The sequence below is a fragment of the Microplitis demolitor genome, chromosome 3, assembly GCF_026212275.2.
Source record: "Microplitis demolitor isolate Queensland-Clemson2020A chromosome 3, iyMicDemo2.1a, whole genome shotgun sequence".
Taxonomy (NCBI): domain Eukaryota; kingdom Metazoa; phylum Arthropoda; class Insecta; order Hymenoptera; family Braconidae; genus Microplitis; species Microplitis demolitor.
This window is the reverse complement of record NC_068547.1, coordinates 23,957,351-23,980,364: the sequence shown is the minus strand read 5'-3', so window position 1 is coordinate 23,980,364 and position 23,014 is coordinate 23,957,351. Positions and strand designations below refer to the sequence as shown.

The 23,014-nt window shown below is 34.1% G+C and overlaps 4 protein-coding genes and 1 long non-coding RNA gene across 5 annotated transcripts; 2 read left to right on the top strand and 3 right to left on the bottom strand.

Annotated features, from left to right (window-relative positions):
- Window positions 1-15: 15 nt before the first annotated feature.
- Window positions 16-1,366, top strand: LOC106693753 (uncharacterized). Its single transcript, XR_001345239.2, has 4 exons — window positions 16-359; window positions 811-931; window positions 1,035-1,125; window positions 1,280-1,366. It is a non-coding gene; the product is annotated as an uncharacterized LOC106693753 (long non-coding RNA).
- LOC103578948 (uncharacterized) lies at window positions 369-4,068 on the bottom strand. Its single transcript, XM_008560212.3, has 10 exons — window positions 3,967-4,068; window positions 3,749-3,900; window positions 3,346-3,412; window positions 2,989-3,266; window positions 2,052-2,878; window positions 1,541-1,840; window positions 1,387-1,445; window positions 1,028-1,191; window positions 788-950; window positions 369-706 (listed from the first exon to the last, which is right to left on the bottom strand). The coding sequence occupies exons 1-10, from the start codon at window positions 4,066-4,068 to the stop codon at window positions 692-694; spliced, it is 2,127 nt and encodes a 708-aa protein (XP_008558434.1). The 3' UTR covers window positions 369-691.
- A 455-nt stretch (window positions 4,069-4,523) lies between these two features.
- LOC103578947 (radial spoke head protein 9 homolog) lies at window positions 4,524-6,203 on the bottom strand. The gene is made up of 3 exons (XM_008560211.3): window positions 5,933-6,203; window positions 5,409-5,869; window positions 4,524-5,342 (listed from the first exon to the last, which is right to left on the bottom strand). The coding sequence occupies exons 1-3, from the start codon at window positions 6,157-6,159 to the stop codon at window positions 5,182-5,184; spliced, it is 849 nt and encodes a 282-aa protein (XP_008558433.1). The 5' UTR covers window positions 6,160-6,203; the 3' UTR covers window positions 4,524-5,181.
- A 1,206-nt stretch (window positions 6,204-7,409) lies between these two features.
- On the top strand, window positions 7,410-8,344 carry LOC103578946 (ankyrin repeat domain-containing protein 49-like). Its single transcript, XM_008560210.1, has 3 exons — window positions 7,410-7,641; window positions 7,712-7,872; window positions 7,933-8,344. The coding sequence occupies exons 1-3, from the start codon at window positions 7,497-7,499 to the stop codon at window positions 8,266-8,268; spliced, it is 642 nt and encodes a 213-aa protein (XP_008558432.1). The 5' UTR covers window positions 7,410-7,496; the 3' UTR covers window positions 8,269-8,344.
- Window positions 8,345-8,430: 86 nt separating this feature from the next.
- LOC103578945 (lysosomal-trafficking regulator) lies at window positions 8,431-22,619 on the bottom strand. Its single transcript, XM_008560209.3, has 11 exons — window positions 21,471-22,619; window positions 21,319-21,407; window positions 17,750-20,592; window positions 17,550-17,615; window positions 16,636-16,793; window positions 16,276-16,562; window positions 16,005-16,174; window positions 14,940-15,921; window positions 9,350-14,869; window positions 8,972-9,283; window positions 8,431-8,897 (listed from the first exon to the last, which is right to left on the bottom strand). Exons 1-11 carry the CDS (start codon window positions 21,546-21,548, stop codon window positions 8,696-8,698), a joined length of 10,707 nt encoding a protein of 3,568 aa, XP_008558431.1. The 5' UTR covers window positions 21,549-22,619; the 3' UTR covers window positions 8,431-8,695.
- Between the last annotated feature and the right edge of the window lie 395 nt (window positions 22,620-23,014).

The following is a 23,014-nucleotide window of genomic DNA, read 5'->3' as shown; positions in this document are numbered from 1 at the left end:
AATAGTGTGTATACCTGCATAGCGATCTCGAATGTGAATAACAAACTAGTTTGTGAATCATGCCGCGCGAATTCTTGGAGTAAATTGTTCAGGATCGACGTCACACACTTGCCCGTTTGCTGTCCCGCCGCGGTTACAGACAATATCATTCGCTGCATAAGACTCTGTGACTCAACAACAAACTTGTGGGTATGCGGTTTCAGCTGATAATATCCATACTCACAATGTACTTGCTCAATATTATAAATTTGTTTATATAAATAGTCACGTAACCTGGGTTTTTACTTTTCTTTAGAGCCATGTAGAAAATTATTTTTAAATTTCATTTCACAATTATATGTCAGAGCTGATTCATACAGGTATGGGTATTATTATCTACTATTAAATTATTAAATTGCTAGATAAGACATATGAGTGGTTTTTTTTTTTAATTTTATTGATAGAATAGTAGTTTTGAGAACAAAACTTGACGTATTCCAGTAATTTAATAAATTTACACTTTACTCACTCACTTCACGTATCAATAATATTATTATTATTATAATTATATTTATATTTATATTAATAACTTTGTTTTAAATAATATAAGAAAAATCAATGAATGCATAAATTTTAAATGATTTATTTGAATATGAATCAATGTTGGGGTTTCTTGATGTCACCAAATCTATACTGCTGTAGGCGTTGATGATTAAGCCGGCGTATTCTAATAATAAAATATAATAAAGTCATTATAAGAATAAAAAAATATTTAAATAAAAAATTTAAATATAAATATTTAACGTACCACTCTTTCAATTATATCCTCAGCTGCGACAACTTTTGGTGGCCGGGCTGGAATTCCTGTTTTTGGTTCTCGTTCCATCTTATGTAGCATTCTGTAAACGCTTGAATTCATCAGATGATCGTAATTTGGCAGCCATGCTTTCTCGTACTTTTTAAAATTCACACTAAATTAATTATTAAAAAATTTTTAGAATAGAAATAAATAAAATTTTCTTAATAATTTTTATTGAAACTATCTTACCCCATAGCACGACCACGAATAACTTCTGCCTGGCCTGACAAAACTTCAGCAATCATTTCATCATTGAAGAAATCATTTGGACATCTCCATCGTCGTCCGTAAGTCAGCTCTAATTGTTTAGCCTGGGGCCAGAGGTCGCCAGAACGTTTTTTTCCTCCTCGATGCTGTGAAAAATCAAAATTTTTTAATTATTTAACAATTCTATTACATAATTAAAGACATATAGAAGAATTTATTTTCATTATTTTTCAGTGGACATATATATCATGCTGTAAAATATTCAAAGTTTCATTTCGGAAGAGGGATCACTTTAATTACAAAGAAGACATAATTAATATACGCAATCTCGTCCCTAATACCTTTAGTTCTTGTATTACTTGATCTCTAGGTGATAAATTTGGATCTGCTTCATAACTTCCTAAAATTTATTCCAACATTTTTTTTGTTTATTATAAAAAAATAAAAATAAATTTTTATTTTCAAAATAAACATAAAAAAATTTTTTTTACCCACCATAGGATGGAGCAGGACTTGGAGTAGATCGAAACACCCGAGTCTCATAAGAAGCGATGCACTTTTTAACTCTCGCGTCCTCACTCTTGAGTGTCACTTCCAATTCCTTGGTCTCTGGAGGCTCGATTTCTTCCTCAATACTTATAGAAGGCGCCTTGTTGCTCATTGTTGATACTGTTTCGTCAATTGAAGTATCGTTTTTATCAGCCTCTGAATGAGTACTTTCTTCCTCGTGGGTACTTTCAGGAGTTTCAGCTCTCTCCTCTTCACGGTTCTCAACTTGAGCTTTGCACTCCTGATCTACGTAATATTTAATTATTTATTATTTATCATAAGTAAAAAATACTCATACTAAACATCGGGATTAAATCCGTGCGGGAATGAAATAAATGAAACTCTAAAAAGTAAACGCAAAAATAATAATAATAATAATAATAATAATAAATAAATAACTCGCACACAAAATGAAGCCACACATACGATTCACACAATCACCACTATCATCATCTACCTGACGAGCTACGACGAGAACCCGTCTGACTGCCATTCTTAACTCCACTGAGTTCCATTATTTTGTATAATTGCTCAGACACAACTTTTAAATGATTTTCTATTTCAGCGGGTAATTGTTTCAATGCTAGCAATTGATTTTGAACATTCTCAAGCTGCTTCTCGAGACTAATTTCCGTTGAGACGAGTTCCTTAACTTTTTCTCGATCAAAAACGATAACGGGTTCGACAATCGGTTCAGTTGGTTGCACTTTAATATCCGGCGTTTCACTTTGCGCTGGAGATAATCTCTCAGTGTGATCTTCAGCATTATCAATGGATTCAACTTTCTCATTGACAGTTTCAGCGCGACACTCTTCCTCAAGATTTTCACATGATTTTGACTCCTGACACTCGTCCCTTCGATTCCCATCCTCGGCGTTAGACTCATCAGCACCTTTTGACTCGTTATGAGAAGTTTGTTCTTGTTCATGTGATATTGTTTTTTGTATTGATGATGGATCTAGAGTCGGCGATTTAGACGGCGCCGACGTAAGAGCTTCCGCTGACGCCTTATCCAACAGACCTTTCTCTACCAGTCGTTCAGTGACGCTCTTTTTAGGCTGTTTCTTAATCACAACTCTGTAGCACTCACTTTGATCGACTACCACCTCTTCAATTTGATTTTTTTTAGTCGGAATAGGCCGCTCTGGTTTTTGCAAAAAAGTTGACTTGTGTTTCAACTCTTTAACTCGTGGTGGCTCTTCAAGTGCAATCGTCTGGAGTTCTTCGAGAACTTTAGACTCTTTTAGCAGGGGCGCACGAGGACGTAATTTCTTGAAGTTAACTCTGATAAATATCAGAGGTACATCATGTATATCCAACACTAACTACTTTTATATTATGTATACATTTTATTTATAATTTTAAAAATATATTATATATAAAATAAAACTTACCCAAGAACTCCTTGATCACCCGCGTCCAATAATTCTTCTTCTTCAAGAATAAGCGTTGCTATTTCTTCATCAGTTAAATTTTTATTTGGTACTACTTCGCTGTTGGCATCCACAGGTTTAGCTATCGTTTGTTCCAATTCTTCAAATTCTTTGTTAGCCTCGTCTTCATCGGTCACTTGATCCCCCTTTTCTTCAATTTCCTCTTGTCCTATTTTTTTATTTATTTTCTCCCACGGATCTTCAAGCGGAATCACTTCAAGGGGTTTTAAGTCTTCAAGCTTTTTTTTGTTTTTAAATATAATTCATAAAAATTAATAAAAGAACTATATAAATTTATATATAATTTAATAAACTCACAGGTATTCGATACGGTACAATGGTATCCGACTGAAGAGCTTCAACAGCTTCAGTTGCTTCTTGCTTTCTGCCGTATGTAACAATTAAAAAAAAAAAGTAAATAAATAGAGATAATAAACTCATTCAGTGACAATGATCCAAGCAAAATGCCTAAGATAACTTGTCTACAGGCCCTTTATAAAAACTAATTATTGGCACATGTTATATTGGCTCACGATGCGAGATATACGGTCGAGGTCACGCAACAATTCAAGGTACGCAAATGCCAACAAGCAATAAATACAATAAGGACTCTTGTATCAGCATGCTCTTACATCTTATTGATTAATTATAGTTAGAGGATACTATTTAACTATTTCATTGTAATGTTATTAATAATAATGTTTATAATTAGTTTATTTACCTGCTGACACCTAGAGTAAAATTATTACCAGCAAGCATAAGTGCCTCATGGGCCTGACCGTGGGTTAAACTGGCAACTGGACGGTCATTAATTCTTACGACCACATCACCAAGTTTAAGTCCCATACATTCTGCTAAACTTCCTTCGACTACCTAAAAAAAACGTATCCATGAATTTATAAATGATCTATTATAATTTATAATATTGCTGTGACTCACTTTGATGACTGTCAGTGGCTGAGGAAAGTCACTTCCACCAGCCAGCCGGAAACCCCAAGGAGTATTATCGAATTTTGAAAATTTAATGTCGAGAATCGACATGTTGATCACGCTTTCTAAAAAAAAAAATAAAATTATAATAATTAATTTTATTTAAATAATTACGTAATGTATTTTTATTTAAAATTCAACATCTTGATTACCTTGAAATTTTATTTAAATTAAATTTATCAGAGACTTATTGTTGCGACACAATAATTAAAAAAAAGGTAATTAAATTATAAATAAATGTAAATAGTTATAAATAAATAATTTATCAGCGGACACCTGCAGCCATCTTATTAAATTAGATTATATAACAAGATCGTCGACCTTAGATTTAATTAATCAGACAAAATAATTGACGTTCTATAAGCATTAACATTAATTGGATGGATTAATAAATTATAAATAATAATAATAATAACACGTGGACTACGCGCGCGTGCTATATATCTCGGATCACTATTTTCGTAACGTTACAAAAAGTAAATTTCGTTTTATTATAAATCGTCGGGTTGATAGTTTTAAATAAATAAAAGCTCAGATAGACAAGATGCTGGGAGAATTTAGTTGTATAATTTTATATACATGGACGTATACTTGCCAACTTAATTTTGACAATCGACATCGAAAGTACAAAAGATAAAAAAAAAATAATTGATCATTGATGTATCGGAGGATCTGTTGATGAGAGTTAAGCACTAAACGAAACAGGATATTAAACTGATGAATTACAACAACGGGGTTTAAACTTTAGTGGCGCTTCACACTGGCCAATTGGTACTATGAAAAAACGGTGTCACACGATAAGCCAGCTCTGATGCCAAAGACAATAAACCCTTGCAGCTTTCACTGGCTCTGGGGCTCCTGGGGATCGAGAGAAGAAAGAATAAACCAACAAGAGGAAAAAACTATTGAGACGATGCTCCGCCTTTTTTCCGCTTGGCTTGATCTATTTACTGATCGATGCTATTTTGATCATGCCTCGATCTCGTTATTTAACATCATCATGTGACTCTTCAACACACCAGTATACATTATATATACCAACAGCTGCTGGGAACACAAGATCTGGAACTTTCTATATAAACAATTATTATAAATCATGTCATACATCGTTGTACCAACTATTTAATTCATTTTAATAAAACAATAATATATTTTTTATTTTCTCTAGATCATAAATGGCAGATTTTTATTTTTTATTCCGTCACCGATGTAAATTGAACCATACTCGGATGAATTTAGCTTATGATAAAATGTCATTCCGGGCCAATATAAATTTCTTATGATTATTAAATTGTCTTTAAAGTACGGCTGCAAACTCCAACACTCTGTGAATAAATTTAAAAAATTTATTAGATATCTGTTTTTTTTCAAATAATAATAAATAAAATCACCTTTTGGCAAATCCATGTCAATTGGATCAAGAAAGTCTAGAGCATAATTGTAGTCTTGTCTCTTTGTTAAACTGACATTTGATTTTTGTTGAGGAATTCTCTTATGAAGATACGATTCAAGTTTAGTACATTCAGTAAAATTTAGGCCAGTGAAGGTCAGATTTCTAGCGACATCACCACTCGGAAGTTTTATCCAGCTACCGCGTGGAATAATTATTGAATCATTGGTTATTAAATCCACTACTGCGCTCAGCCGATCCTCTTCTTTAATTTCGCACGGTATCATATCGCCTTCAATCGATTTCGACAACTCTTCATCATCATTATGCAGCAAAAACTCCGGAACTTTAGTGAGTGTTTTCACGGATGGGTAGCCTTGGAAATAATTTCTGACAAGAGTGGATATGACTTTGTGATTTTTTGTTGGTTTAGGAAGCAGTAACCAATCAAAACAATCTAAACTAAACAAAAGGTTAAGTCATATTGAACATCTGTCTTTGTAATTACTGATGAAAGAAGATTACCTGTAATAATATAAATTATTTCTTAAATAATCTTTCCCATGGCCATATGCGACATGGTAGTCTTTCAGTATCCCATTTATTCTGCCCCAATAATAAATTTTATCAAAATTGTTTTCTTTTCCAAGAAGTAATAGCGAATTTTTTAGAAGCTCGGATCTTTCAGTTCCAACACAGACTCCAGCATACCCCACAGTGTTTATACTTTCTGATAACTTATTATACTCCATTTATAAATCAGGTTACTGAAATAAGATGCTATCATATGACATCATTCAAGTGATATATTTATTTACTAAAAAAAAAAAAAAATGTGTCATAAAAAAAAAAAAAAAAACTACAGCAACAAACATTTATAATGTTGGTCTATAATATCAAAATATTGCAACTTTGATGGTGTGCCAAAAATATAGAAATTAAAATAACGAGTGCAATAAAATTTTCTTCTCAAGGATTTGACCCTGAACTACATACAGAACTATCAACTCCGGCTTGATAATTTTCAATTTTATAAATAAATTTTTATTCGAAAAAATATCTTGAGTTTCTACGATAAAAATTATTAATATTTAAATCTTTTGACTTTCGAAAAATACACCGCCAGGAGCTGCTATCTGGCGGGTTTATTTCAAACTTGCTGGCTATTTTAAAATACAAATTTAAAATTATATACAAATAGAGTAAATAATTTAAATAAAATACACATTCAGAAACTTTTAAAACTAATAAGTGTATTTTTTATAAATTAATTTAATTAATTTTATTTAAAGTTAACTATTAATTTTTTATAATAAAAAATATCAATAAAAAATATAATACCTCTGTTTTTATTTTCTAATTATTTATAATAAAAATGATCTTTTTTTTTTGTAGTTATTATTTTTCTTAAGAGTATGAAAACAACCTATTCTAGCCCAGCAATAAACGTTTGTAGAATTGGACGATGATACCAGATTTTATCCAGATGATTTCATACCAGAACTCGTTACAAGCCTTCATTGAAATTGTCAACATTATAAACTAACAATAGAAAAGAAATATACTAATTAATGATGAGAATTTATTATCAATCTAGAAGGAGAATAATTCTATAAATATTAAGTAAAATAGAATTTATTGTTAACAATTGTAATCAGCATGATCACTACTTGGCTGGGTGACCGTTTAGCCACACGTCGGGTTCGAACGAAGGTCTCTGATCGCTCGGCGCGGGATGAAGATCCAGTGATCGGTAAAGTGGGAATTTTATCGATCACTGGAGCTTCACCTAAACCGAACTGTATACTGGCTAGGTTTTCTCTGTGGTTTCCCAAATAAAACGAATTTTTCCATTGGCTTAAAAGCGCGCCAGTATGACGAATTCTCTGATTGGCTTGCTGGTAGCGGGTTCTCATATCGTTTTGACACGGTCATGAGCAAGAAATTGCATGTGTCGAGCCCAGATAGCGTTTGAACCAGCATTATTCTGACCTTGAAGTCAGTAGTGAGTTCGGCAGGTCCCGGACTTACCGGAAATGCCCGAAGCTTTACATGTGATCATTGCTGTCAGTGATAATTGAATATAAAAATGTCTTCAGACGAAGAAAATGATGAAATTCAAGATCTCGAGGCGATTAGAGATAAAATTTTAACAATGCATCAAGGTGAAAGAATGCAAGTAAGCGCCTGGGATGATGACAACACTGGAGTTGAATCCCAGCGAAATCCTGAAGGTCAGACAATACTTTTTACACTTTGTCCCTACTTACTATAATTATTCAAATTTTTTTTTTATTTAAATAGATCCTGACTCTAGAGCAATTCTGAAGGCTGCAGAAAATGGCAATAGTGAACGAGTAGCAAAACTTTTAGATAAAAATCCAACGTTGGTTCATGCTACTGATAAGGATGGCTACACTCCACTTCACAGAGCCTGCTACGGAAACCACACTTCAATTATTGAGGTAATTATTTGCTTTAATAAACTATCAATTAATCGATACAATACTTAAAAAAATATATAGCATTTGCTGTTGAAAGGAGCTAAGATTGATGCTAAAACTATTGACGGATGGGAGCCGTTGCATTCTGCATGTCACTGGAACAACGTTGAGAGTATTGCAATTCTGGTTGCCAACGGAGCTGATATAAATGCTGTGAGCAACGGTGGTCAGACCCCACTGCACCTGGTCTGTGCCAGTTCCCACAATTCTCCAGCTCTTCAGCTTTTGCTTCTCCATCCAGACACCAAACCCGAGTTAGTTAACTCCAGTGGTGATACACCCCAAATGATAGCAACTAGAACGGGAAAATATTATCCGATGTTTGAAATAATTGAACCATGTTTACGTGAAATTTAATATAAATTTTAATAATTATATTTTTTATACATTATAAGGCCTTGTTTATAAAGAATACATACTTATTTTTAAGTTATTTGTTCATTGTTACTTTGGTTTAACGTATTGTCGTAATAATGCAGTATGAAAAATATAAATGATAAGTTTCATAACGGTAGAGTATAAAAAATACATATTTCAAATATATAAATATAAACATAATACTACAATACATCATAACATATGTATATAATATATAATTCATTAATATTATGGCAATTTCGAGTGAATGATAATTATTTTCAGTATATCACATTTTCCATTAAATATTAACTCATTAAATCTAAATATTTTAGCACTCAAAAAATTTACAATTGAGTAATTTAATAATTAATTAGAGCCTCTGGTTGCTGGACAATAATCGTGGCTAGTTATCAGCTCTGGTAATTTAAAGCGAAGTTAAATTTACAAATTTCGGCGTGCCACTGTTTAGTCGTCGCAGGCCTTCCCAAATTAAAACTGTTGAATTTTCAGTCGCTGCGTAAAGATGATGTTGGTCGTATGCCCATGCTATTGCTATGATAGCCCCACAATCTGTTCCGCCGTTTACTATTTCGCGAATTAGCCTCAAGTCCCAGCTGCTCCACAGTCTGATAAATAAATTAATAATTAATTTTTATTAAAATAAATAAAATACTTTGGTATTTTATAACAAAATTATTACCGAATTACTCCATTATCGAGTCCAGTAGCTATTACATTTACAGAAACACCTTCTGGTGCATTGCTGTAACACAATGCAGTGATCCTCCTTCTAGACAAAACTGAACCGACAGATTTAGCATTTATTGTAAATACTTTTAGCTGGGACTGATGGTCAAAATTATTTTCATTGACTGAAGATATTGGTAATGTTAATTGTCTTTTTGGCGCTACTAATTGACAAACAACAGCGATATCTCCGAGAGTATCACTTATAGAAATATTATTTATCGTATAAATGTCATGGCATACTATAGATCTCACATACGACAAACTGTAAATAAATTTAAATTAAAATTCAATAACTTCATGTTATATTTAAATAAATTTGAATACATACCTATTTAAATCCCAAATGACAATTACACCTTTTACGTCACCCGATACGGCGATACTGAATGCGCCGGACAAGACGATAACAGTTATTGCGCATCTATGAGCAAGAAGAACAGAAGCTGGAGCCGTTGGTGATTCGAATTTTATTTTTCCACTTGCTTCGATGCTGTACGAGTAAACCATAATTTTTCCAGACATATAACCGATCCAAAGCTGCCCACAGTCTGCCGCCGAGCCTATCACAGTTATTGGATCGAATCCCGAAGATTTCATTAGAGGCTTTGGGGGTTGCTCTTTTTTGGATTTCAATCTAATGATCCCGTCGTTGTTGTCCCAAGAGGCAAGTGCTGCCCCAAGTACTGTTGTGCTGTTGACCATATTACCTCCTTTCTCATTATTATATCCTATAAGAAGAGCCGTACAAGCAGGTAATCCAAATACGTCTCCTGTTGTAAGTGGAATAAGTGAGACCATCGGTACTCTGTGTTTGTGTTTCCAGCATAAAACAGGCTCATTTCCAGGTGCTCCGACATAATAACCCCATTTTATACCCGTGACACCTTCAATAACCGGTGGGATAGTATTGTAGGCAGGTGAATTTGAGGAATTCATCAAAACATTACAAGGCAATGGATGAGCGGCTGTGAATAGTTGTGCTGGAGTCTGTCCGTAAGTTTTTACCATTGTCTCCCATGCTTTTCTTTCAACTGGATCAGATATTTTGTCGACATTAAACCCGTAGTATGTTGCCGGATGAAAGACATTTATTGCTTCTACAGCGGGTCTACCAGTTTGACGGAATCCAAACACTAGATCAATCCAGTATGACATATTTTCACGAACTATATCTGATTCCAGTGCAGCTCGATGCACCAGCACGAATAATCTCGCATCATTATTACACCAACTGGGTAATTCAACATCTCCAACTCTGCAGCCATTTTGCCGTACACCGAAATTAAAATTTTCTGAGTTGAGTAAAAATTCCGGTAGATAGAAAAATTCTGGAATCAATTCTTTGACGTCAGTTGTTGAATCACAGCTTGTTAATCTCCAAGTGGTGGCCAGTGCGTGAAATGTCCGATCCGGTATGTCAAAATTATTGTCTTGGTAATTCAAAAACATGCTAGTAAATGGTGGAAGTCGTACCAAGAAATGAAGAACGGTACCAGAGTTGCTGTAATGCGAGCCGTAGTGAAAAGGTTCCTGGTTCAACGCTATTAAATTGAGACCCTCTGCCAGAGCTTGCTTCAAGTAATTATAATTGTTGATATAGTGCTGCTCATTTTTTTTATCCTGGACAGCCATTGGGCGTTTGAAGTTTCGATAAATATTTGGATTAGTAAGATCTATTTTACTGCTGGTGTAATCGGCAAGTACAAAAGGAAATACTGGGTACTGCATCAAGTCATTGTAAGACCTTCCGGCTAATTTATTTAAACACGTAATATATTCCCAATTGGTGAGATAGCCATTTCGCCACGCAGCAAGTGCTTCATTTAAATCATCACCAGGAACTCGTTGTGGTAAATTACAATTTAATAATTGACTTACAAACTCATCTCTCTCTTTAGAAGAATTAAAAGCAAGCAATAAAGTTCTTCCAGTGGTTAAAAAAAATTCAATTGCTCTTTCTTGAAGCTGGTACCGTCTTCTGTGTAATTCCCGTATGTCTTTCAATTTCCACGCAGTGCCCCCAGCCATCGCGAGATCGAGACCACTGCAGCCGCCTCCCAACAAAGCAGTGTCTTGAGAGTATACTGACATTTCTGGATTATCGGGTACAAAGTACAAGCATGTTTCACCAATCAAAGCTTCACCGGGTATTTCTATTTGCGGAGTTACTACTTTAACTTGAGACATTTTTCCAATACGCTCACTGGTATGCAGTCTTTCAATAAGGGCAGTCGCATTTAAATCTTGACGTCTCATATTTGTAAAAAGATATGACAAAGGTTGCTCTAATTCTTCTTCAGTCGATTGGTCATTTCCGCTAGAAACTTTTCTGGGATCAGTTTGCTGTTCAGTTAAAAAAAATTTCTTATTAATTTTCAAGTGACATCTTTGCATCCGTATTCGCACTCGTGCTGGTCCTTCTGTGGGATCAAGTTCCCAATTTGTTGGATATGATTCCGGAAAATACCAAGGCGCTCGTTCATGAGTAAGCCGTTTAGTTAAATCTCTCCATCGGGCCATCGACTGAGCTTCTAATCCACGCGTGTGCTTGAATTTTTCCATCAGTGCCTTGCGCTCGTGATTCTGTTCCTCAATAACCGAACGTGTAATAACCATCGCGCTTTCAGTCAATTGTTTAGCCAACAAATCAAATTTATTTCCTATTCGATGTAATGCTAGTAAATTATTATCAAGCCAAATTTCACGATCTTTAGAAAATTCAAGACGCAATGAAGCTAATTGGTCTTCAATTCGTAATTTATCTGATGAAGTTGATGTTCCTTCAATACTTAATAATGCAGGATGCCAAACAGCCAAAGTTTCTTTGAATTCCGTACATAATCTAGCATCTGAACTCGGCATATCATTTCGTTTTTCAAATAAATCCCACAAAAATAATTCAAGTTTTTTTTCAACACTACTATTGATCTCAAGAATAGATGAAAGTATCTCACGACCTCTCGACTCTTCCATCAACGATCTTATAGCAAATACACGAGTACTATTACTCTGATGCGGACTCAACAGCCAGATGATCATTTTAGCAGCATTTTTACGTAAAATTGATCTCACTGACCATGATCCACTCCAATTATTTTTTCTATCAAATGAACTATTTGACATACCATATAACAGTATAATATATATTCTTTTCGTCAATTCAAGCTCATTGTTTGACGGTGCGCAGTCAGATGCAGTCAAAAATTCAATTGCTTTGAAAAGAATGCTTCGAAACCGTTCATTAACTTCTCCGCGTCTTGGTTCCCGGTTTGTTGTACCATAAATATTTATGCCACTTGCACTTCCACCTCCACCGTAGCTAGATGTCCGGGACTCATGATCGCTCTGTTCACTCGAGGTTGTCAGGACATTATTGTGAGCCAAGTACGAGGAAGAAGCCAAGTACGAAGTAGCGCTCCGTAATTTAAATCCCGATTGTAACGACGATACTTTTGGCATCAAGACGTCTAGCTCACCGTCAAATAAAACTACTTGAGCATTACGAATTACAGAGACACACGCGGCATTTGCACCACACTGAGATCTTTCATTAAACTCAACATAATTTAGTATCAAATGTAAGTCTGATATTGCTGGCATATGATGACTACCCGGTTGCTCAAGTAATTTAGTAGCAATACTAACTAAAAGAATGTGAATATCATTTATCAGAAGTGGCGGTGAAGATGCTCCTGATGAGGCTGAATTATGCGCGCCTCCGACAAGCGATTGGGCTAAAGATTCAGCCAAACCCTGATCAGACAAAAGTGTGCGCAATGAAGATGGATTTTTATTAATCATATCAATAATCAAATTAATAATTGGTCTTGTGATATTTGATCCAGTTATTGGTATTCTAGTCAACATTGCCAATAAAGGTGGAATCGCTGCTAATGTCGTAGGTCCTCTGAGCGCCAGACACTCCAACGAAGATGACAGTGACTCGTTATTATTACTCGGATAAAGTGTAATTTGATTTGCCAAGTGAAAGAAATATTTTTGCTTTATAAATTTATTTATTTCTTCATCATCAGCTCGCTGCAAATAAGTCTGAATAACTTTTATGACTGCAGTTCGAACTCGAGTGTCGGGGTTGTTCAGTAAAATTAAAAGTAATTCGGCGCGAATTACGTGTTTTACAACAGATTCGATGTGACAGTCTGGTAAAACTCTAAGAGCGTCACGTAAAAGTAGAAGAAGCCCTTCGGTAACGAGTCCTTGACAAACACGTTTCTCGTCTGTTCTCCCTGATGAACTATTTTCATTTCCTAGGTGATTATTTGAACCATCACTTGCCGCAATACCTGAATCTTCACCAGCACTTGTTTCTCTAGCATTATTACAATTATTATTATTATTATTATTGTTATTATTGTTGTTGTTGCTATTATTATTAGTACGTTTTTCACGGCGTTTGATAGCTCTGTCTCTCTGAAGTTGGACATTTATCAACGCTTTGTTTAGTTTTGTCACTTCTAATGCTGGAACATTTGATTCATCTGATGAACTTCCAGTAGTTGTGTTTGCCATTGTTGGAAAACGATTCAGGACGGGTGACTTTAACTTACTGTCATTATGAGCCTCTTCAACTATCAGCGGCGGTAACAAAAAGTACATATTGTGACGTGAATGAGTAACATAAGTATCTGACGCTTGGTGTACAAGTATAAGGTAGTCCATGATCGCAACCAAGTGGGAGAATTCCGGAGGAGCTCCCATGAGCGCTCTAATTAATTCAACAATTGAATTACCGGTAGTGGTATCCCAGAGAGCGTCAAAGTCTTCGTACATGAAATGCTGTTTGCATACAAATAGAATCATTTCAACAATTTCAACTCGGTTTAATTGAGTTGCATTGAACTCTCTCTGAGCATGTTGATCTCTCAGCAACACCAATAGAGCATGTAAAAACATATTGAATGTGTCATGCTTGACCCAAGTTTTCCATACTCCCAGTGACTCTTTTATCAATTCTGGATCAACAATAACGGCTTCAGAACTTTGTAAAATTGTTAAATTATTTCCATTGGCAATATCTTTTACAATTATTGAGCTACTGCATGCAGAATCTAAAATTGCTTTGAGTAAATATTTACCAGCATAACATCTAGGTGATTCTAGCACGCGCATAATCAACGACTGACCCCCCTCTGAATTATATTGACTCAGAAGCTCTGAATCACTTCGTGCTAAATTAACGACTATCGAGAGCGCAAGTGCTTGCTCTTCTTCAGAAGAATCAAGTTCGACAATTCGCGCAAATAAATATAAAAAAATAGGTATACCACCGATTAAACTTGCCGATGATATAAATCCCCGGTACTGCTGACGCTCGAGATGATGCGTCGGAGTAATTACGGTAATTGATAGTGGAGGTTGTTGCGAAACTCGATGCTCAGGAGCAGAAACTACACGAAATCCAGGTGGAGGTTGTCCTGGTAAAAGATTTCTCACTACCGCACTAGGATTTGTGATTGCCTGTGGATATAAATTAACAGTATTTGGACATTTTGCTTCGTAAGATAATAAAATATTATCTTGTAATTCGCTCAATTGTGATGAGTGAGTTGTGTCATTCATCACCGCATTCCAATCAATCTCTGAATCAACAGAAACTATTTTAGTTTCAACGACTCGCCGAAGATAAGTTCCGCCGTATGATTTTCTTCTGTTGAGATCAAATTTACCGCTTTTAAATTTAACTTGACGGACTCCATTTATTGCACCAGATGCAATCAATGACGCAAAATCTGGTTTTACAGAATTTAATATACAATCAGCGATATTTGTATAGTTGGGACCAAGACTTGTCAAGTACAAAGCTCGTTCTTTTGTGAAAACCGGACATCTGTAATGATAACAATTTTTAAAATTACGATTTATAAATAAATAATGACTTATAAATAATGAATAATTACCTAAATAACATGAGATTTCCTAAATACCAAGCGCCACCACTATTCCCGTTGCCACTAGTGACAACAGCAGATTGACCGAGCATGACACATGTAGTTGTAGCAGGTTTCCGTACCAATAAACCATCAAATGGTAGCTCAACATTTGCTTCACGCCAGCCGTCAACCCAAATGGTCACTTGTACCACAGCATTTTTCCGATTCAGCACAGTGTCTTTAAAATTAAGTGCCAAGTGATGCCAACGTCCTGATGGCAATATTCCACTGATTGAAGTTTCAGAAATAACATTATTACTTTTATCATCGGGTCGGCTCAAGCGAACAATCAATTTATCTGACCGTAAATCCAGCCAAGTTTCCAGTATCAGTGATTCGAAGCCGATAGACATCAAATGAACGACTGTAGTTAGTGGTGGAGGTGGAGATATAGATTCAGCAGATATTTCACGGCTCCAAAAGTTATTATCTGACAAAATAGTGGGACCCCATTCAGACAGGCTGTCACTTTCAGAATTAAACAAATTAACGGGTGAAGTTTTAGCTGTTGTTAATCTTGAGCCCAGTACAACTCCTCGTTCCACTCTTATCCACATCGAAGCCGAGCATCCGTGTAACCACACTGACCACGACAATTCTGAACCAATAGGTAAACATGTGGCATGAACTGACCACGGACTATATACGCCCGCAGATAAATGTTTCTCACGATAATTATGGACAGTATTTGATACTTTTTCAATATTTTTACATTCTTCTTTTACTCGGGTATTTTGTTTCTGTTCGCTGAAGGTTGAAATCAGTGGAAATGAGAGAATAAAATTTGGCTGAGGTTGTAAATTAATTACAAGTCGATGAAGGGGTTGCAATAACGATAGCATTGGCGGAGAGTTTACTTTGAACAGTGAAAAATAGAGCAATAATTCATTTGGAGATATTGATTGGGTTGCTAGTAATGTAAAAACCTGAAGTATCGCTTGCTGTAAATCTGAAAAATCATTAAAACGCAATTCATTATAAATTGTCTAAATAACTTTACATAAATTTTTTATGAAGCACTAAAAAGTATACCTTCATATTGAGAATTTTTACTGATTAATATTTTCCTAAATCCGTTTAATAACTTAGCAATAACCCCGGATCCTGCAAGTGCAGCACAATTGGATACACTTTCTCGACAAGTAACCGCAACCTTCCTCAGTCCTTGACTCACAATAATACATCTCTCAGTATCCAATCCCCTGCAAATGTATTGTGTTAATAATTCATATTTATTTTTACACTTATCAATAACAATATGATAAAAAAAAAAAAAAAAAAAAAATAATTAAATCGGACTTACTGTTGACCAAACTGGATCAGTAGGTCAACAGCTAATGAGCACAATGCTGGATGAGCAGTAGTATTAGCGGTGATATGTCCACCTCGGTACTCGATAGTAGATCCCAAAGAATTTAACCCCTTCGGCAAATTATTTTGTTGGCTATTATCCTCATCTCTACTACTTTTACTGGGGACTTCATTGTCTGCTTCATATCCATCGTCAGCAGTGACGTATTCACCTGCACTGCTTTCGTCACCACCGTAATCCGGCGCCGACGATGAGCAATCGGATATCATTGCCGGTAACTTCTCGAAATAAAATAAAAAATAATTATACACATATCAACATTACATATAAAGTAAATAAAAATAATCTTACTCTGAGCTGACCAGATTGTAGGGGAACTTGTTCCCGGCACGGTTTCAGCATAGCGATTTTTAAAAATATTTCCACCAGCACAGCAATCCCACGTCCAAATTTAATTCCAGCATTTATCAGTGTCTTTTTGAGAACACTTATTATGTCACTATTATTATCTAAACCACAAATCATTTTTTATAAATATTATTAATACTTAATTGTAATAGATAAATGCATAATAACAATAAAATAAAACATTGAATGATATAACATGGCAAGAAGAATTATAAATGATAGTAAATATATCTAAGTAATGGTGATAAGAAAGTTAAAGAAAAGCTAGACGTTAAAACAAATTCATACTCTATGCAGTATGTTAAGTGTGATACTGAAAAGGTGTTTTGTTTTCACATAGCCCATCGACAATAATGATTGGCAGCAGCTACTCTCGGCCGCATTAAATACACGTTAATCCACAGCTGTGGTTCTTAGATTTATTAGTGTATTATTACAACAACACACACCTATTTAAATCCGTAAATCGTAAACCCGTACTCCACTCCTCACCACCTGCATTCTTCACCGCGCTTTTAATCGTACCATTAATTCATATTTTCATAATGTCCCTACTAACACCTTATGGAAAAACCAACTTTTGGTAATTTCGGTCTCCAATAAATTATTCATAAAAAATGGACCTAGGAACTGAATTTTCAAGCGAGTGAATTCAAAGGTTTTTCTAACTCAGTAAACTTTTTTCGCGGCTCTCGAAAAAATTTAAAAAAGGCAATTCAAATGGAAGATTTTCGCATTATGATACTGCTACTGTATTATTTGTATGAAAATTGCGGAAAGCGTTAATAAATATATATATATTTTTTTTACTCAATAAAATTCCATAATAATTCAACACGGATATAAAAAATACTTACATAACGTGGATGTCAAGTGACAGGTGATTAATGCCTCGATCAGTTTGTGGGCCCATTTGTTTTGGTCTGAAAAAGATAAGTAAGTAATGTCGTTAGTGTAAAGCGGTTACATTTAAAAAGAAAAAAAAAAAAAAAAAAAAAAAAAAAAAAAAACTATCAACAATTACAACTGCTGTTGAAATTTTTTGCTACTTACTCACCTAGGATTCGATCTTCGACAATACTAACTACGAGGATTTTAGTAAGATTTAATGACGACTCTACAATGGCTAAGTGGGATGAAAATTCTTGACGAAATTTAGGACAATAAAGCGCTACTCCGGCGGCTGATCGCCATACTGCGCTAGCTTTAAATAAATTAATCATCAATGATTCATCATTTTTATCCAAACTATTTAATTCTTCAGTATCATCAGTCTTATTTTCTCTATTAATTTCATAATCGTCATTTAAAAATATATCACTATTTGATTTTTCAAATATTTTTTTTGAACATCGTTGCTGTTGGAATGTTTCAATATTCTCAATATCACAGAGAACACTATTTGTTTCGTGCTCAATTATTTCAAATAAAAGCTTAAGGGGTGAACATTCGGTTAATCTTGCCGAGTCTTGGGGACTGATGTCAAGTTTAATAGTCTTCCAAATCTCCATTATCACCGATATCTGGAGTAAATTGCAAACGGAGCGTGTAAATGTCCCAATTGAGAGGAGCTCAAGTGCCTCATCTAGTCCGCTGAGCTTCATAAATTTATCATACAAACTATTGTCAACAATCAGACTGGAAATAATGGACAAACATGATTGGATAATAAATTCAACAGTTGTCGTTGATTTATTGTTAACAATTAAATTACGATAATCAATTTTAGCTTTCAAAAATGTTGGGTAAAATATTTTTGACAGCATCTCATGTTTAACTTTTAAATCTAAATGCGGAGTTACTTTGACTAAATGCGTCATTGTCATACAACATAAATGATAATTTTCTGGTGATAATAGAGATCCATAGAGTTCGATAAAGTCCCATGAGTAATCCGATGATTTACTGGTACAGATATTGCAATCAGCCCGTTGATTATTATCTTCAATGGCTACTGTTGACAAGTTATTACTTTCTTTAAATAGACAACGTTCGAGTAATGCTATGCAAGATGAATAAATATGTTTATTATGCGGTTGTTTTTTAACATAATTAATAATATTAATGAGCAATATTTTTAAAGGAAAACAGCAGCATGTACCAGAATTCTTCATTATTTTTAATAGCCTCACTTGGAATTCACAGTCAAATCGTGATGATTCTTTCAACAATCTAATAAGAATAATAAAAAGAGATGATATAGAACAGTTACATGTCTGGTGGGATATACTGGCTACCATTGTAGGCTGATAATAAGCGATACCAAGCACATCATTATGATGATGACGGTGATAGGATTTAATTGAATCAATGGCCGTAAGATGTTTATGCTTAAGCTTTATGTTACTACTCGGGTGATTACTGATCTTGGACTGCGATCCCGTGTAACTGAGCTCCTGTTTTATGTGCTTGAGACCGTTTATCAGTACGCCTATCATATCGATGACTTTTAACGCTCGGGTCATTGACCTCGATGAATCAATACTTGGCAAATCTAATATTGTCACAATCGTTTTCTCAATCAATTTACCATCTTGACTTTCAATAAACAGTTGAAATAATTCCAAAAAATCATTAAGTTTATCTAAATTTTTTTTCCGATTGTTAACAAAGTAATAAAGAAATGAAAGTGTGCCGTATATCATTGCGAAAATACATTCCTGTAATAATGAACCCTCTTCTAGACTTGCCGAGGCAGTTAATTTGCTACTACAATTGTCTTCTAGCAGTCTCAGTGTCATTGGTAGAAGACCATTATTTATTACAGCAGTCATTAGTTGATCATCGACCGTAAGAACTCGTTCCAAAGCAGTCAGCATTAATCTTGAAGTGGCTGCTTTCAATCTAACGCATTCAATTCCCGTTAAATTATCGGCATCAGCACCGAATTGAAGTGACCACAAGGTATCTAAAGCAAACTTCACAATCTTGATAGCAACGGTTTGATCAACAGATGTATTGTCATAATCTTTTTTCATATTTTGTAGTAATTGAATAATCAAAAAACTTATTTCAAAATTACTGATCTTTATATTTAAAACAGCCTTCACCCGATCATCGGCACAATATTTTTTAATTTTTTTATTTTTACAATTAGATTGATTTAGTTTTTTTTTAATTCCTACCACCGTGTCTTTTTTATTATCATTATCATCATCGTCATCGTCGTCTTCTTCTTCGTCAATTTTTCCATCGCTTCTTACCACGTGCGTAAAGTAATCAAAATCCATGGGATTAAGGCGTATCTTAAACATTAGAGACCTTGTTTGATCAATGTCATCATCCGCGTGTACATAATCAGACTCATTGGTACTTGAGTCACTGTAGTTTGTTTCAGTTTTACCATTATCCGATTTATTTACTTTAGCGGTACGTAATTCCCGTCTTTTTACACTAACCATTGGACTGTGTTTTTTTAATTTTTTACGTGACATCTCTGGGTCGTTATTTACATTGTGACTATTATTATGATTATGATAATGATTAAACCGTCTTTGATAATTTTTTTTTTTCATTTGCGATATAATATCCAATTTATCGATAGTATCATCATTAAAATTTAATTTAACATAGGGATTACAAGTGACGTTTATTTCCAGCTTATTCTCTTCCTCCGCGACGTCACCATTATTTTTATCATGATGTGAAGCAACAACCGGGTAGAGAGCAATGAGAAGGGCAACCAGTTGTCGACCACAAGAAAGATCTCGAATACCACCAAGTAAATCAATAACTGTCAAACATCGCCATCCACGTCCTTGAATCAAGTATTTGCGTAGCTCGACCAGTTCATCTCCACCCTCATTTTTAGTTGTCGCACACAATTCATTTATATCAGAAAGTAATTCACAGGCTATCAGCGTACAAATACCACCATCATCACCGTTACCACCAAATGAACTAAATAAACAATACACAAGTATAAATACATTAAATAAATAATAATAACAATAATAACGACTATTGCTTTAGCATATATTTATTGGATAAAAATAATAATTATAATAAAAACGAAATAATATTTACATCAACAATATTAATAGCTTATTTAACTTTGAGTCCTATATCAGTACTACGGAAAATTACACCAAGCGATGTCTGTATTGTTATCACACCCTATTCGCGCGCGCAAATACAACATAAACATACTCATTATCTTCTAATGTGTTTTTCATGAGCTTCACATCTACATATATGTCAATACATATATATACCTACATTTATATTGCAGTTAAACAATACTTGTCTCTGTAGCTCCTCACTTAAATTGATGATCCATTTTAAATATATATATGTATATTATCATTACGGGGATTATTTTATTGATAAATATATATTTTATGAATAATTAACTGTGCAATTAAAAAATACTACGCGGATAAAATGCTCATGATTCTAAAAATATATGATAAAAGTACCACATCCGAGACATGACAGTAAAGTCAGCAGACAACTTAAAATTTTTGTATTTTTTAAATACAAGATTTGAATACTAATAAAAAATATATATAAGGACGTCAGCATCACTACACATTTCAAAATTCTTTAATTTCTTCAGATTAATACTAAAATTTTCCGATGTCTGTTATTTAAAATATAATTTTCGGAGCGATTTAAAATACTTACCACCAAGAAGAAATGATATTATTAATGTCTATCCCATCATTAACTTGAGCCAGCAATTCAGCAAGAAATCTATCCAGCCACGATGATTTCTGAAGTATAATGAATTTAGTTAATTTAAATAAAATAATAATTATTATTATTTACAATTGTACCTGATAACTCATCGGCTCCGCATGAATGAAATTATCCCAGAGTAATTGCAGCTTGTCATTGCACCCTGGTGAAGTCATTGCCACAATTATAAACTGTTCGATGTCTTCTTAGACATTTAATAACTTTGTAATAATGGTATTTTAATTAATCGACTGATCATTATTAATAATCAATAAATTTAAATATCAGCACACTATCAACTATTTTGTTAACAATAAATTTGTTTTTAAAAGTTGTAAGTAAGTAATACCGGGAGTGGTATTTGATACTTGAGTATTATTGAAAATAGCCAGCAGAGATATTTGTCAGAAGGAACAGCAGCAGCAACGTGTACTTATGGAATGATCGCGTTTTGCGTTCTGGGATTGTGTGAAAGATAAAACCGCGAGTTGTAGTAATGAGACACCCCGTTGATCGCGCACGCATGTATGGACTCTTTTATTCTTCCTTGTCTCTCTTTCCACTTGCCCTGTACTTTATTCTCTTTATTATTTCAAAGTTATATAATAATAATTATAATAATAATAACAGCCTCGTATCGTATTTTTTTCTTTTGACGTAAACCTCATACGGCGTTTGCAGGCTCGTAAATTAGTCAGTGAATTAATCAATACACATTAGGAGTATTATTATTTTAAATGTAGAGAAGCCTCTTAAATGTTGAGAAGACTATAATATATTTACATATACATTTTATATTAATGTTAATTATAAATTTCAGGGATAATAAATATGACAAGATCAATGACAGTCACAAATAGTATTTTGTATATGAAATCAATGTTGATTAATTAATGAATATATATATTATTTACAATTCCAATGAATATTTTTAAGTGATAAATATATGTGCTAACGTGGTTATGTTTTTAATAGATAGTATCAATTGACATTTCACATTATCTTATTTATTAATTTTTACAACATATATTATAACTGACACATATATCAATAAATATTTTTCACTCGATGACAAAAAAAAATAAAAAGACTAAATAATCAGTTCGGCATGTAGAGAAAAATGGTTTTATATATTTCCTGCGAATAAATGCAAGTGTTTTGAATTGCAACAAAACACGTATTATATTCCGAAGCCGATACACGGCATCCCTATGAGAGAAGCTGTTGTGTACTTGCCTTTAACTGAGATTAAGGTGCCACCTTTTTGTGTTCTGTTGTCATCTTTCTTCTAGTGCTGCCAACTTCCATCACCTTGTAGGCGGTTGCGACTGCGTTGTAAGTCATAGCATCTCTCATCCAGTAAGATAATTACCGGGATGCCGTGTATCGGCTCCGGAATATAATACGTGTTTTGTTGTAATTCAAAACACTTGCATTAGATTCCTATGGCCGATACACGGCATCCCTATGAGAGATTTGTTTGTTATCTGCTGGTGATCGCTCAACGCTATGTGATGGTATATGAAGTAACCTGATTAAAATAATGTCTTAAAGTCTAGAGAGTAGGATGTACATTTGGAGAATGATTTGTCTATTATATAGACACTGTCTGTCTTAGAGCCAAAGCTGGGCCAGAATATGT

Bases quoted from the DNA above. Each gene is read 5' to 3' on its own strand.
- LOC103578947 (XM_008560211.3), bottom strand. From the start codon at position 6,159: ATGGAGTATAATAAGTTATCAGAAAGTATAAACACTGTGGGGTATGCT. The intron at 5,870-5,932 runs GTAATCTTCTTT...CCTTTTGTTTAG, and splicing joins AATAATTTATATTATTACAG to TTTAGATTGTTTTGATTGGT. The intron at 5,343-5,408 runs GTGATTTTATTT...ATTTATTCACAG, and splicing joins TGACATGGATTTGCCAAAAG to AGTGTTGGAGTTTGCAGCCG.
- LOC103578945 (XM_008560209.3), bottom strand. From the start codon at position 21,548: ATGACTTCACCAGGGTGCAATGACAAGCTGCAATTACTCTGGGATAAT. The intron at 16,794-17,549 runs GTAAGTATTTTT...TTTGTGGTTTAG, and splicing joins TCACTTGACATCCACGTTAT to ATAATAATAGTGACATAATA. The intron at 14,870-14,939 runs GTAATTATTCAT...TTATCATTACAG, and splicing joins GGAAATCTCATGTTATTTAG to ATGTCCGGTTTTCACAAAAG.
- LOC103578948 (XM_008560212.3), bottom strand. From the start codon at position 4,068: ATGTCGATTCTCGACATTAAATTTTCAAAATTCGATAATACTCCTTGG. The intron at 3,267-3,345 runs GTGAGTTTATTA...AACAAAAAAAAG, and splicing joins TTGTACCGTATCGAATACCT to CTTGAAGACTTAAAACCCCT. The intron at 1,841-2,051 runs GTAGATGATGAT...AATATTACGTAG, and splicing joins TTCTCGTCGTAGCTCGTCAG to ATCAGGAGTGCAAAGCTCAA.
- LOC103578946 (XM_008560210.1), top strand. From the start codon at position 7,497: ATGTCTTCAGACGAAGAAAATGATGAAATTCAAGATCTCGAGGCGATT. The intron at 7,642-7,711 runs GTCAGACAATAC...TTATTTAAATAG, and splicing joins ATCCCAGCGAAATCCTGAAG to ATCCTGACTCTAGAGCAATT. The intron at 7,873-7,932 runs GTAATTATTTGC...AAAAATATATAG, and splicing joins ACCACACTTCAATTATTGAG to CATTTGCTGTTGAAAGGAGC.